The sequence below is a fragment of the Trematomus bernacchii genome, unplaced genomic scaffold, assembly GCF_902827165.1.
Source record: "Trematomus bernacchii unplaced genomic scaffold, fTreBer1.1, whole genome shotgun sequence".
In the NCBI taxonomy this organism is placed as follows: domain Eukaryota; kingdom Metazoa; phylum Chordata; class Actinopteri; order Perciformes; family Nototheniidae; genus Trematomus; species Trematomus bernacchii.
In genome coordinates, this window is record NW_022987720.1 from 23722131 (window position 1) to 23735691 (window position 13561).

At 41.6% G+C, this 13561-nt stretch overlaps 1 gene segment (V, D, J or C); it reads right to left on the reverse strand.

The window, feature by feature from the left end:
• Positions 1-8634: 8634 nt before the first annotated feature.
• LOC117492984 lies at positions 8635-9128 on the reverse strand. The segment is given in 2 exon segments: positions 8635-8955; positions 9035-9128. Coding segments are annotated over 2 exon segments (366 nt in total).
• Between the last annotated feature and the right edge of the window lie 4433 nt (positions 9129-13561).

Below are 13561 nucleotides of genomic sequence, written 5' to 3' on the forward strand. Positions count from 1 at the left end.
TAGATTTCCTTTTTGCATACTATGATTGAATGTATATATATCCTTAAATTAAAAGGTTGAATTTAAAGTTCTTTGTCAGTTCCTTTTATTTAAACCTAAATAAGATGTATTCATTTATTCTGCTTTGCACAACATTGGTTGCACATCCACATACTGGAAACATCATGCATAAATATGTTATTGATACCTGCTGTTAAGAAATTAATAATGGGTTATTATTGTTGCAGGAAAGCTTCAAGACTTTCATAGTATACGTTTAGAGACATTGTCATCTGTATTTGTATCCTCTACTGCCACCTGTTGGTGCTTGTGTGAGTAATGTGACTGACATTTCTACATTTAGTGTTTATTTTTGCCCATTGTTACGTTCCCTACTGGGCTATGGGAACCAGAGGGAAGTAACAACATATGAAATAACCAGGAGAGAGAAAAAAAAGGAGGAAACTGAGATATAAAGCCACAAAGTGAGGTTTTAATGGATAAAGAAAAAAGGGCTCACTAGCAGTGGCGGCTCCAGAGTATTTTTGTTGGGTAATCTATGGTAGGGCTAACCCATACAGTGGTGGGGCTCAAGTCAGTATTTGCAATGTCTTGTAGTAAACAAAAAGGGCGACCTGGAGCCAATCCTGCAATTTCCCCACAGGTGTAAGAGTTGACATGCTGAAAACCCAACCCCTGCAGAGGGGTCTGGGGGATTCTCCCCCAGGAGATTTTTTGAAATACTAACATAAAATACACATTCTGGTACTCTCTTGAGAAGAAAAATAAATACATCTATTACTACACATTTAAAAAATGAATGCCATTTTTGTTTTTTGTTACTTTGTTCTGAAAGCTGAACCTGCTGCAGCAGTGCTGCTCCTCACAGAGAAGAGGAAAGAGGCTGTGTGAATTACTTTACATTGTGGATAAGGGTGGATAGCCCCCATTGTTCTGTGTGTCAAAATGAAAGACAGCCCACATCTATCAATCATCAAACCGTGGGGTCTAATTAAATCAACACGTAATGTTGTATCGATGTATAGAGATGTACTACAGCAAAAGTATTCTCCGTCGGGACTTCCTGTAACAACACCACGCCGTTATCGTGATTCTGATTGGCCAGAAGACATTATCAAAGATGTTTTATTGAGAAGATGATCACTTCGTGACAAAAGTTTTCAAAACTGTTTCTAGTCTTCGGTATTTCCAGACAAGTGGCTACTGAAATCAATCTTACTAACTGCTGTCTGTGCAATTTACTCTGCGCGAGTTGACGGACTTTATTTTGCTTACTTTAACATCATTTTTCATGGTGGGGCTGAGGTGGGGCTAAGCCATTTCTTGGTATGGCTGTAGCCTACCCCAGCCATACCCTGGCGCCGCCACTGCTCACTAGCCAACTTGCAAACCAAAATAAAACAATACACGAACAAACTGGAGCACATCTCCTAACACTTCACAAAAACACAGGCCTCACACAGAGACAGAGACATGCTGCACACATGCAGCCAGAGGAGAAGGGGAGAGCGACTGCAGCCTTCCTCAGGTCCTATATGGAGGCCCTGATTGGGGATTGGGAGCACCTGGGGGAGAGGCTGCACCTGGAGACAATCAGGGAGAGAGAGAGACACACACAAATGCACCAACTGCGGCACGTAACACACACACACACCCCCCCCCCCCATAAAACACACGTTATACTGCCCACAAGCAGCCAACACCGGAGCAACACATGGAACACACACACATCACACACTGAACACAGATCCCCATTGCTCTGAGCCAGGTCCACAGCCACCGCTTCAGAAACGGGAACACCCACAGCACTGTCACAGACGGACGCAGAACTTAACTGCAACTCACCACTCTGTCGCATCTCAACTGGGTGCTGGTCTCTTGGCTTTTCCACAGACCGCTTGGAAGCTGCCACCTGCTTCTTCCGAGCTACCCACTCTGCCATAGATGACCAGGGTCAAGACAAAAGAAACACAATCTCTTTTTCTTGGGTCCTGGAAGAGAAACAGAGTGAGCATGTGTGGCACGCCTGTTACGAGCTTTCCGGAAACCAACACGATGAGGAGAATCGCTCTGAGCCAAAACACCAGCTCATCCGTCATGGTGGCAGCAAGGAGGTTATTTTTCATTCATTTAAAACAACAGTATGTTCTGGGACACAGTTTTTAAACTCCTCCAGCACTATGAGATCACAAACTGAAGTTAAGGAGTCAGCCTTTGATGCCTTACACCAGGGGTAGGCAAGTAAGTTTGGCCGTGGGCCAATTTTTTGCTGAGCCACAAGATGGCGGGCCAGAACATAATCGAAGCCTAATTCAAGGAATTGATTTTGGTAAGAGGGCGCAGCGCCCCTGTTCCCCGGTTCAGAAAAAACTCTGATATCGCTGATAACCCTCCCCATCAACACTCTGATGCGCAGTCAGATCCGCTGATTGGTTCACTGATGATATAGGCGCCCAATCCAGAGCCTCTGGATAGACCCGCCCAAAGGGAGGCTCGTCGTCTCTAGCCCCATTTCAGTCCCATGTTAAAAGTCAGGGCTATTATCTGTATTTTAACAGACTTATCTTTTAAATTGAGGTGTATTTATTGTTCTCTTCAAAGTTTATTTTTTTCTGAAATTTTAGGGAGGATGGTCCTCCCTTTCTTCAATGGACGAGCCTCCACTGAGTGAGTTATTAACTAGGTAGCAGTGTTATTTAACATACTTTTATTCTGATAAGTATTGTCAAGTTCTCTGGGTTTTTGGCATTTATTTGAGTGTTTGCCCACATTTGAGAGGCTTGAGGGGCAACAGAGGACGCATGGACAACTGGAATCCTTTTTCCTTTTCTTTATTTCAACTTTTCAAGGACACATTAGGATTCTTTCAGGTTGAAAACCTTTAAAAAAAAATACAAAATAAATAAATTACAGCATGTTTTGCTTTGCAATTTATTTAATATATTATAACCTAAATTAATCAGTAACCAAGTATTTTACTCAAACTCAATGTATTTAATAGTTAAAGGGGACCTATCATGCAAAATGCACTTTTGTACGTCTTGTATACATGAATATGTGTCCCCGGTGTTCCAGGGAACTCACCAAGTGTCAGAAAACACAACCCTCTCTATTTTCCTCCATACCCAAATCTCTAAAAAAGGGGCTGCAACGGATCTGATAAAAACTGATCCAGATTTGAACACTGTCCTGACGTCAGGACGGTGGCGCTACGGCTATTGGGCCAACTCTCCACCTATCAGGGGAATGTGGGGTTGGGCCACGGCCGGCCATTGCCGCTCGAAAGCGCTGGAGACGCTGTAGTACATATGCCAGGCCTGTAAGTGGCGCTGTAGTCTGCCACAAAAGCAGCGAAGAAGACTTCCCGCGCATAGTTGCCATGGTTACCCTTTTGTTTATTCTCCGCTGTGGCTTTTGTTCTCCCTCCCCGAGGCAAGCACTGTAATTCTCTCCGGTTAGTCCACCAGCAGATGACAAACACCCACCTCTCCGTCTCTTCCAAGGAACGAGGGGACCGTGCGGCAGAGTTTCAGTTAGGTTTTCTTTCGCCGGTCAAGATGTCCGTTAAAGTTTAAATCTTCCGGACAAAATTAGAAAAGTGCCGGTCAAAGGTCTTCTTTGTTATTTATTGAGCTTTAAAACAAATGAATAACAACTCTATATAATAATATAAGAATAAAACACGGAGGACGGAGATCTCTTTTTCTCCCCCTCTTCTGACTTGATCAGAGCACGCTCCCCTCTCCTGCAGGGGGGCGTGGTCAGCTGCAGCTCACAGAATCAGCCCCCTGCAAAAACAGTGCTGGAGAACAGCAAATAGAGTGAAATGAGGCATGGCTAAAATGCATGATCTGTTTGGTATTTTGAAAACAGAAACGTATAAATATACCTTATATAGGTATGGCCCTACAATATATCATTTAAATATAGCATGATAGGTGTCCTTTTAATAAGTACTTTAATTGACAGTCAGTGCACCCCGCTGCCTGATTGTGCCTGTGCTGTATGTCATTCATTCTCAACATAGATAAAAGTACAATAAGCATTCTTCAGGTGTAGGTAGATTCTCTATTCGGATATTATAGCCTATATGTGCGACTGTCGGTCCGATGTTGTAAAAAAAAAATCTAAAAATATTTTTTTATTTTTTATTCTCAAAATTACGGGCCAAATATTATTGCTGGCGGGCCAACAATGGCCCGCGGGCCGCCTGTTGCCGACCCATGCCTTACACCATCCGTTGAATAGCTTGCTCTTCTCCATTGCAAAGTCTACAAAAGTTTGGCCAGGTGTTTTCTTTAGGCCACAAAAACGCTGTCTATAAGCCTCAGGCTCAAGCTCATACACTTTGAGAATAGCGCATTTAACTTTTTCGTACACAATACAATCTTCAACAGGAAGAGAAGAGCAAACCATCTGAGCTTTACCAACTAACTTGCACTGTAACAGTATGGCCCACACATCTTTGGGCCAGTGCAAAGCAGCAGCAATGCGCTCAAACACAACAAAGTATGACTCAACTTCAGACTCACGAAATACTGGAACCAGCTGAATATTGTTACCAACATCAAAAGGAGCATCAGAACCTGACAATGGTTGTGTACCCGAAGAGGACCCCACTGAACCTGTCTGCAGCTCTAGCTGACGCATCCTGAAAGCTGTGTCTGCATCCAACTTTCTGATCTCCAGCTCCCTCCTGAGCTGAAAATCTCGCTCACGCTCCTCCTTCTCCCACTGGAGACGAGCTAACCTCACTTTCAACCTGGCATCTAATTTAGAACCAGTATGAGAGGACTCACCCAACACAAGGGAGGCCATACTAAACACAAACTAATTTGCAACTACTCGCCAGCTACAATTAAATCACCTCACTCAACAGGCAAAATATCTGAGGCTACACAAAAATGGACTCTAGTCTTCCAAATAACAAACTTCCCCAGATCCTGCCTACCACAACTTACCTAACTATCTTCTGGAGCGTGCCGGGCTCGAGGCGACTTTAAAAGGCAAACATCAGCGGCCGAAACCCTGAAACGCCTGCCCCCAACAGGGACTAAATCCCCACCCAGGATTACCCCGAAAATAAAAAAGGCAAAATAATAAATGAGTGCCTGAAGGAAAGACTGATTCAGCCCAGCTAGACACTCCCCTATCTAAACTGAGGAAGCTGTTCAGCAGTAAGAGACTTCAGCCAATGCTACACACTACTGCTCACCACCAAACACAATCACACTAAACAACAAACAGATACTCACTCTTTGTCTCAAAGATCGGACGAGCCCCCATTGTTACGTTCCCTACTGGGCTAGGGGAACCAGAGGGAAGTAACAACATATGAAATAACCAGGAGAGAGAAAAAAAGGAGCAGAAACTGAGATATAAAGCCACAAAGTGAGGTTTTAATGGATAAAGAAAAAGGGCTCACGAGCCAACTTGCAAAGCAAACCAAAATAAAACAATACACGAACAAACTGGAGCACATCTCCTAACACTTCACAAAAACACAGGCCTCACACAGAGACAGAGACACGCTGCACACATACGGCCAGAGGAGAAGGGGAGAGCGACTGCAGCCTTCCTCAGGTCCTATATGGAGGCCCTGATTGGGGATTGGGAGCACCTGGGGGAGAGGCTGCACCTGGAGACAATCAGGGAGAGAGAGAGAGAGAGACACACACACAAATGCACACACAAGCACCAACTGTGGCACGTAACACCCATACATGAAAAATACATTTAGAAGATGTTTTTTCTGTCCTTGGCTGTTTTATGAGGAAATTATTTATTTAAAGACATTTTTTTTTAATTATTATTATGTTTTATAACTTGGCTCAGTAGCAACTGTTTTTTAAATTTTCATAAAAACTACAACAAGGAAAGATTTAGTCAAAGTATCATTCTCCTTGTACTCTATCAACAAAGTATGGATGAGGACTGTAGGTGTTTGTACAGCTGCTCAACCAGCTTCAGTCACTGTGTGTCGAGCACAGTAATAAACAGCAGAGTATACAGCCGTCAGACTGCTCATCTGCAGATACACCTGAGGCCTGTACTACGAAGCTGGTTCAACTTAACCTGGATATGTTGGAGTTAGCCGGTTGGCCTAAGCCAAAACATACGCGCTGGCGCTAAACTGTACTACGACGCTGGTTATCAAGTGGATCGCTCAAGCCAGCAGTGTCCTATCTAGTTAGGTGCGCGTTCACATGAAAGGGGTGGTATTTGGAGCATTCGACCAATCTCAAACACGGACAACCGTACTGACAGCGCAGCGTCATACTTCCTGAATGAAAAGTGAACTTTAATATTAGTCAAATATGAAGAAGTTAAACTTTAAACATCCATGTCTTAAACACTTTATCCAGGATAAAAGCCACATAGCTGCACCTGCAAGGTGAATACAGCTGGTAAAAGAAAAAGTGTTTGAATGCGTACATTAACAGGTTTATGAAATCACTGCCCCGTCCAAGACACGAGTGGATCTGACTTTAATTAGGAGAATTTGACTCGAGTGTTTCGTCAATTTAATGTGTTGCTTAAAATAATACTTCTGCATACAGTATGTGACACTGTGAGTGTTGCACGGCCAGATACGGCTCAGCTGACTCAGATAAGGAAATATATGATACATTATGATGTGATATGATATGAATGATAATGGCACACATCGACGTCTGCACTCACAGTGCCGCGGACTGTACTTAATGTTACTCTGATCCGGTTACTTATGTCGTGGCAGATATTTAAGTAAGCTTTCTTAACGCTAATATTATAATAGTCAGATTGCTCTGAAGATGGGAGGGGATATTGTATTAATTTTCACGTTCACACAGTCAGTTGATTTTGGCCGGCTGTCTTTCCTGCAACGGCAGTTTTTCTGTATTTCCTCTATCCTGTAATATGAATTGATAGCTTTAAACTCCGCACACGGAGCTCTGATTGGTCAGCAGGCGGTGCTTTCACTGAGTTGATCTCTTAGCCTGCCACCTAACCTGCTCCGGAGCAGGGGGCTATACTACGAATCAAGATTTTCGTTTAGCAAGCTAACTTCAGGGGTTTCCGGTCCTACGAAGCTGGTTCACTTTTTAGCGGGCTAGATAACTTATTCTGAACGGCTATCCTCCGGAGCAGGATAGGTTCCAGGATAAAAGCACTGCCTGCTGACCAATCAGAGCTCAGTGTGCGGAGTTTAAAGCGATCAATTCATATGACAGGAGGAGAAAGGAAATACAGTTTAAACTGCCGTTGCAGGAAAGACAGCCGGCCAAAATCACCGACTGTGTGAACGTGAAAATGAATAGAATATCACCTCCCATCTTCAGAGCAATCTGACTATTATAACATTAGCGTTAAGAAAGCTTACTTAAATATCTGCCACAACATAAGTAACCTACAGTCCGCGGCACTGTGAGTGCAGACGTACCCCATTATCATTCATATCACATGATATCACATCATAATGTATCATATATTTCCTTATCTGAGTCAGCTTCTTGAGCCGTATCTGGCCGTGCAACACTCACAGTGTCACATACTGTATGCAGAAGTATTATTTTAAGCAACACATTAAGTTGACACTCGAGTCAAATGTAATTAAAGTCAGATCCACTAGTGTCTTGGACGGGGCAGCAGTGATATCATAAAACTGTTAATGAACGTATTCAAACACTTTTTCTTTTACCAGCAGTATTCACCTTGCAGCTGCAACTATGTGGCTTTTATCCTGGATAAAGTGTTTAAGTCATGGATGTTTAAAGTTTAACGTCTTCATATTTGTCTAATATTAGTTGACTTTTCATTCAGGAAATATATGACGCGCTGCGCTGTCAGTACACAGCTTGTCCATGTTTGTGATTGGTCGAATGCTCCAAATACCACCCCTTTTATGTGAACGCGCACCTAACTAGATAGGACACGGCTGGCTTGCGGTCGAGGTGATAGCCAGCGTCGTAGGACAGTTTAGCGAGAGCGTTTTTTTTTTTTGGATTTAGTCAGCCGGATAACTCAAAACATATCCAGGATATGTTGAACTAGATTCGTAGTATACCCCCCAGGCCTCTGCTGTCTGGTGTTGTCTCTGGAGATGGTGAACCGGCCTTTCACTGACTCAGAGTAGAAGATGTTGGCACTGTTGCTAGTAGGGTGGATAAAAGCGATCCACTCCAGTCCTTTCCCAGGAGCCTGTCTGACCCAGGCCATCCAGTAGCTACTGAATGTGAATCCAGAGGCTGTACAGGTCAATCTGTGAGATTCTCCAGGCCTTTTAGTCACTGAATCAGATTCTGTCAGAGTCTGACCATCAACACCTGTAAAGAGGATAAAAACACATCTGGTGAAATAAGTTGTTGACACAATTAGAAGCTGTGTTAGATAAAGATCAGTAAAGATGTTGACCTGCCCAGCAGACAGTGAGCAGCAGCAGTCCTGTCCTATAGTCCATCATGTTAAACTGTGTGTCCTCTGTCGTGTGTCCTCTGTCCTCTGTCCTCTGTCCTCTGTCCTCCTCTCCGCAGTCACATAAGTAGAGGGGGAGATATCTGAGTTTTGCATTGACTCCTCCTCACAGGGTTTGTAAAAAATACAACCTGATCTCACCAGAATGCGTGACTCCACGACGACTCCTCTGTGGCTTCCTGTATCACTGTGTCTGTCGAGCACAATAATAAACAGCAGAGTCTTCAGACGTCAGGCTGTTCATCTGCAGATACACCTGGTCCACGTTGTTGTCTCTGGAGATGGTGAAGCGATTCTTGACTGGCGTAGAATAATATTTACCGCCTCCACTTGGAGCAGTAATGTGGGCAACCCACTCCAGTCCTTTTCCTTCAGCTTGTCTGATCCAGCTGATATCAGCATCACTATCTGATATTCCTGCATATGTACAGGTCAGTTTGTGGGACTGTCCAGGGAGCTTTACCACCGCTTCAGACTCAGTCAGAGTCTGACTGCAAACACCTGGAGAGAAAAGCAGCTTGATCACAACAGAGCCAAACATAAAGCTAAGAAAAAGAAGAGTGCAGGAGTATGTACTCACCAGAAATCCATGAAAGCATCAGAAACATTAAACATGTAGCTAAAGTCATAGTGGAAATGTGTTGTGTGTGCTGCAGTGGTTTGAGCTCTCCTCTTCAGTTTGCTGTGAGATAAATAAAGATGGAAGAGATGAATATTTGCATTGGCTCCTCCTCTTAGTGCTGAACATGAAGAATATTTAAATTAATATTTAAATTCTGATCAAATGAACAATCTGCCTAAACTGTTTAGCTGTTTTATATAGAAACCATTCGTTATGAAACAAGACACACAGAAAGAAATGCCTGAGATACTGAAATGTGTTTGAGGGAGAACTAAATGAACTAATGAATCTGCAGTGACTGCTGATCCAGCTCCTTTTTGTGTTATAATGAAGCAACCTCTCAAAGGGTGAGAGTATAAACCTGTAGTTCAGTCCAGGGTCTCAGTGTGAGTTAAGATCAGTGAGAGCAGCAGATCTGAGTGTTTCCTTTTACTGACAGAGGAGAGGGGAACTCAACACTGACTGCCATCTAGTGTCTTTATGAGAGCAGCTGCTCCATGATCTGCATTAATGTTGCTGAAACGTGTTCATGTAGTGTTTATTTTATTCCTATTTGGACATTGATCTCTGCGGATTCTTTTTATTTTGTTGTCCTTGGCTATTTTGTGTGACAGTGATCAATTCATCTAGATCTTTTTTTAATTGATTTGAATTGCTGGTAATTTATGAACTCTCTCAAGGCTGAATTTCATAATTGTATTATATACAACCAAAGCAAAAGATAACTGAAGAATATAATTAATTTTAAGTGTCTATCTAAGATAAGGATGAGGTCTGTAGGTTTTTGTACAGCTGCTCAACCAGCTTCAGTCACTGTGTGTCGAGCACAGTAATAAACAGCAGAGTCTACAGCCGTCAGACTGTTCATCTGCAGAGACACCTGCTGTATGCTGTTGTCTCTGGAGATGGTGAACCGGCCTTTCACTGACTCAGAGTAGTGCTTGGTGCTACCACTGGGTTTGCTGATAAAAGCGATCCACTCCAGTCCTTTTCCAGGAGCCTGTCTGACCCAGTCCATAGCGTAGTCACTGAATGTGAATCCAGAGGCTGTACAGGTCAATCTGTGAGATTCTCCAGGCCGTTTAGTCACTGGATCAGATTCTGTCAGAGTCTGACCATCAACACCTGTCAAGAGGATAAAAACACATCTGGTGAAATAAGCTGTTGACACAATTAAAATCTGTGTTAGATAAAGATCAGTAAAGATGTTGACCTGCCCAGCAGACAGTGAGCAGCAGCAGTCCTGTCCTATAGTCCATCATGTTAAACTGTGTGTCCTCTGTCCTCTGTCCTCCTCTCTGCAGTCACATAAGTAGAGGGGGAGATATCTGAGTTTTGCATTGACTCCTCCTATAACTAAGTTTGTGTGTGTTTTTAAGAATAATTTCGCAAGCCAATTAACATAGCTACAACAAATGGAACATTATTATTTTGATTGCCAGAGGGACTCACCTAGGCCTACATCTACAACAATAAACTCAATTAATTAACTATCCATTAATCTCAGGTGTATTTGATTTAATTTGGGTTAGAGATTAGATGATCAGCTGCTTCTTTAAGGGAAACATTATTAATATATAATGTGTATTGAATCAACTTCTCAAATGTGTTTACGGTGGATTAAAGTTAGCTAGTTAGCTGACTTGAATCAGTTGTTTGTCTCCAGTGTTAAATATAGAATTTGCTTCATTTGGTTGTGGTTATGTTACAGTAATGTTTCAAATTCAAACAGATGAAGCTTTCCTGATGATAATGTTTATGATATAATGATGATTTGTGTTCAATCGGCAAAGCAAATAGATGTTTTTTGTGAAATGGGACATTTTTATATTATCTATGATACATTTTGTTGGAGGCACAAATGGCTGTTTGAATTCACTATATGTCTTTAGGTTGCAACTGAATTAAACATTGCGTCAAATGAGATGAAATAGGATGTCAATATTCAGTTAATCAGTATTTTAATATAAAGTGAATGCTCTCATGGGTGGTGGTAAATAGAGGAAGTAGTTTTTGTACGACTCTCCTGTTACTGTCTCTCACTGTGTCTCTTCTGGCACAGTAATACACTGCTGTGTCCTCGGACTTCAGACTGTTCATCTGCAGATACACTTTACTGCTGGAGTCATCTCTGGAGATAGTGAATCTACCCTGGACCGACTGAGAGTAATATATCGGATTACTATTTGTGCAGATATAAGCGATCCACTCCAGTCCTTTCCCAGGAGCCTGTCTGACCCAGTTCATGCCGTAGCTAGTGAATGTGAATCCAGAGGCTGTACAGGTCAATCTGTGAGATTCTCCAGGCCTTTTAGTCACTGGTTCAGATTCTGTCAGAGTCTGACCATCAACACCTGTAAAGAGGATAAAACACATCTGGTGAAATAAGCTGGTGACACAATTAAAATCTGTGTTAGATAAAGATCAGTAAAGATGTTGACCTGCCCAGCAGACAGTGAGCAGCAGCAGTCCTGTCCTATAGTCCATCATGTTAAACTGTGTGTCCTCTGTCCTCTGTCCTCTGTCCTCCTCTCTGCAGTCACATAAGTAGAGGGGGAGATATCTGAGTTTTGCATTGACTCCTCCTTTCTGATTGAACATTGTCCTCTTTTAACAGTATTTTATGTTAAAAACATTATCTCTTACCATTTTAAATTGGTAAATATTTCTTATTGGGCTGTAAGTCACTTTGTAACATTTTAATATCGTTATGTAATTCAGATTTGTCAGATGAAACAAACAAATAATGGCTTTTAATTGATTAAAATAAACATTATTGTCATAAAAAAATGCTTTGAGTTAATTTAGTAAATAAATCACTTTAAAGGTTTTATCTACATCTCATGTCTTTAACATTTATATTTGTAATCAAAGATGACGTTTTGTGTCAAATAAAGAACAGAAATGCATGCATTTGTTTTTGGAAAGAAACTCTGACATCCAACAATTTGTTGTTGTGTTTTGTCTCGTAGATGTACTGTTTAGTATTTGTGAATAAATATTCTCAGAGCTGAAATTGGTTGTAAAGTAACTTAAATTTAGAGCAAGAAATTCAATTACTGAAAATATATAATTATGGATACTTGAAAAGGCTGATGTTTAACAATTTAAAGAAGTGTTATTTTGTTATTCTGGGAATACATACAGTAATGTATCAGTGATTATAACCTCTAAATGTTTAAACTGATGATGTAACAGTGAGCTGGTGTTGAGATCATTTCTGGTCTGAGGGCTCCTCCTCTGGTGGCTTCATGTTACAAGTGTTCAGGCTCTGAGGGGTTTTTGTTCAGCTCTACTGATGGTGTGTGTCACAGTGTGTCTCTGGCACAGTAATACACAGCAGAGTCTCCAGGCTGCACGCTCTGTCCGCTCAGAGTCACTGTGTTGCTGGAAGAGTCTACCTCAATACTGAACTTGCTCTTCAGTGAATCTTTATAGTATGTAGTTGAACCTTGTCTCATTCCTATCCACTCCAGTCCTTTCCCTGCAGGCTGTCTGATCCAGGCTGTGTAGTAGCCAGAATAAGAGACCTGACAGGTGATGGTCAGACGTTGACCTGGCTGCACAGTCACAGAGGCTGGCTGTATCAACTGTTCACACTTCACACCTGTACAAATAAAAAAAATGTTATATGACAGGTTATCCTGTTAAACAGCAGTATAATAAGTGTTAACTCGTGCAGAGAGAGACTCACTTCCAGCAGCCAGCAGCAGCAGCAGAGCTACAGAGAACATGATGAGGATGATGATGATGATGATGATGATGATGATGATGATGATGATGATGATGACTCTGAGAAGACGTGAGCTCCTGATCCCCTTTAATCTCCACTGACAGTCTCATGTGAAGGCCTTATAACTGTATCACAATGGAGATGACTGAGTTTGCATAGAACCAAACACATTGCATATGAATATGAGTCGGACTGGAGATAGAAAATGGAGCCTGTTATTGTTACTATCATAAGAACACAATCACCTCAGTGTTTCAAGAGTCTAGAATCAACTTTGTATACCCTATTTTTGTAAAAACAGATAATTAACATCTGGAGCTCTTTTAATGTCCTTTTTGATTATTTTTACACCAGGTCTTGTCAAAACCTTTATTCCATATTCAATATCCATACTAAACAAAACAGCACACCTGAAATGTATATTTAAATACTTTATTAAGGGGAGTGAATTTATTGTTTCTGTATGTTTCTCAAATCAGTGTTATAAGTGTCACAGACAGAGTTACATTGCTATTATTGTCCTTAAAATATATGTAAAACTAAACCACTTATGTGATGTTTTTATTTGAGTGGTTTACTAATGACAGTTAATTCTGTTTTTGCTATCGATGGTTTTATTTTTGTCCTTTTCTCATGAGAAGAACTTGAAGAGTTTGTAATGTACCTACAATATATGTTATATCATTAGATAATGTAATAGTGAAAAAGGGACGCCTTTTAAAAAATATGAGCATTGCAATAAATGTCGTTAA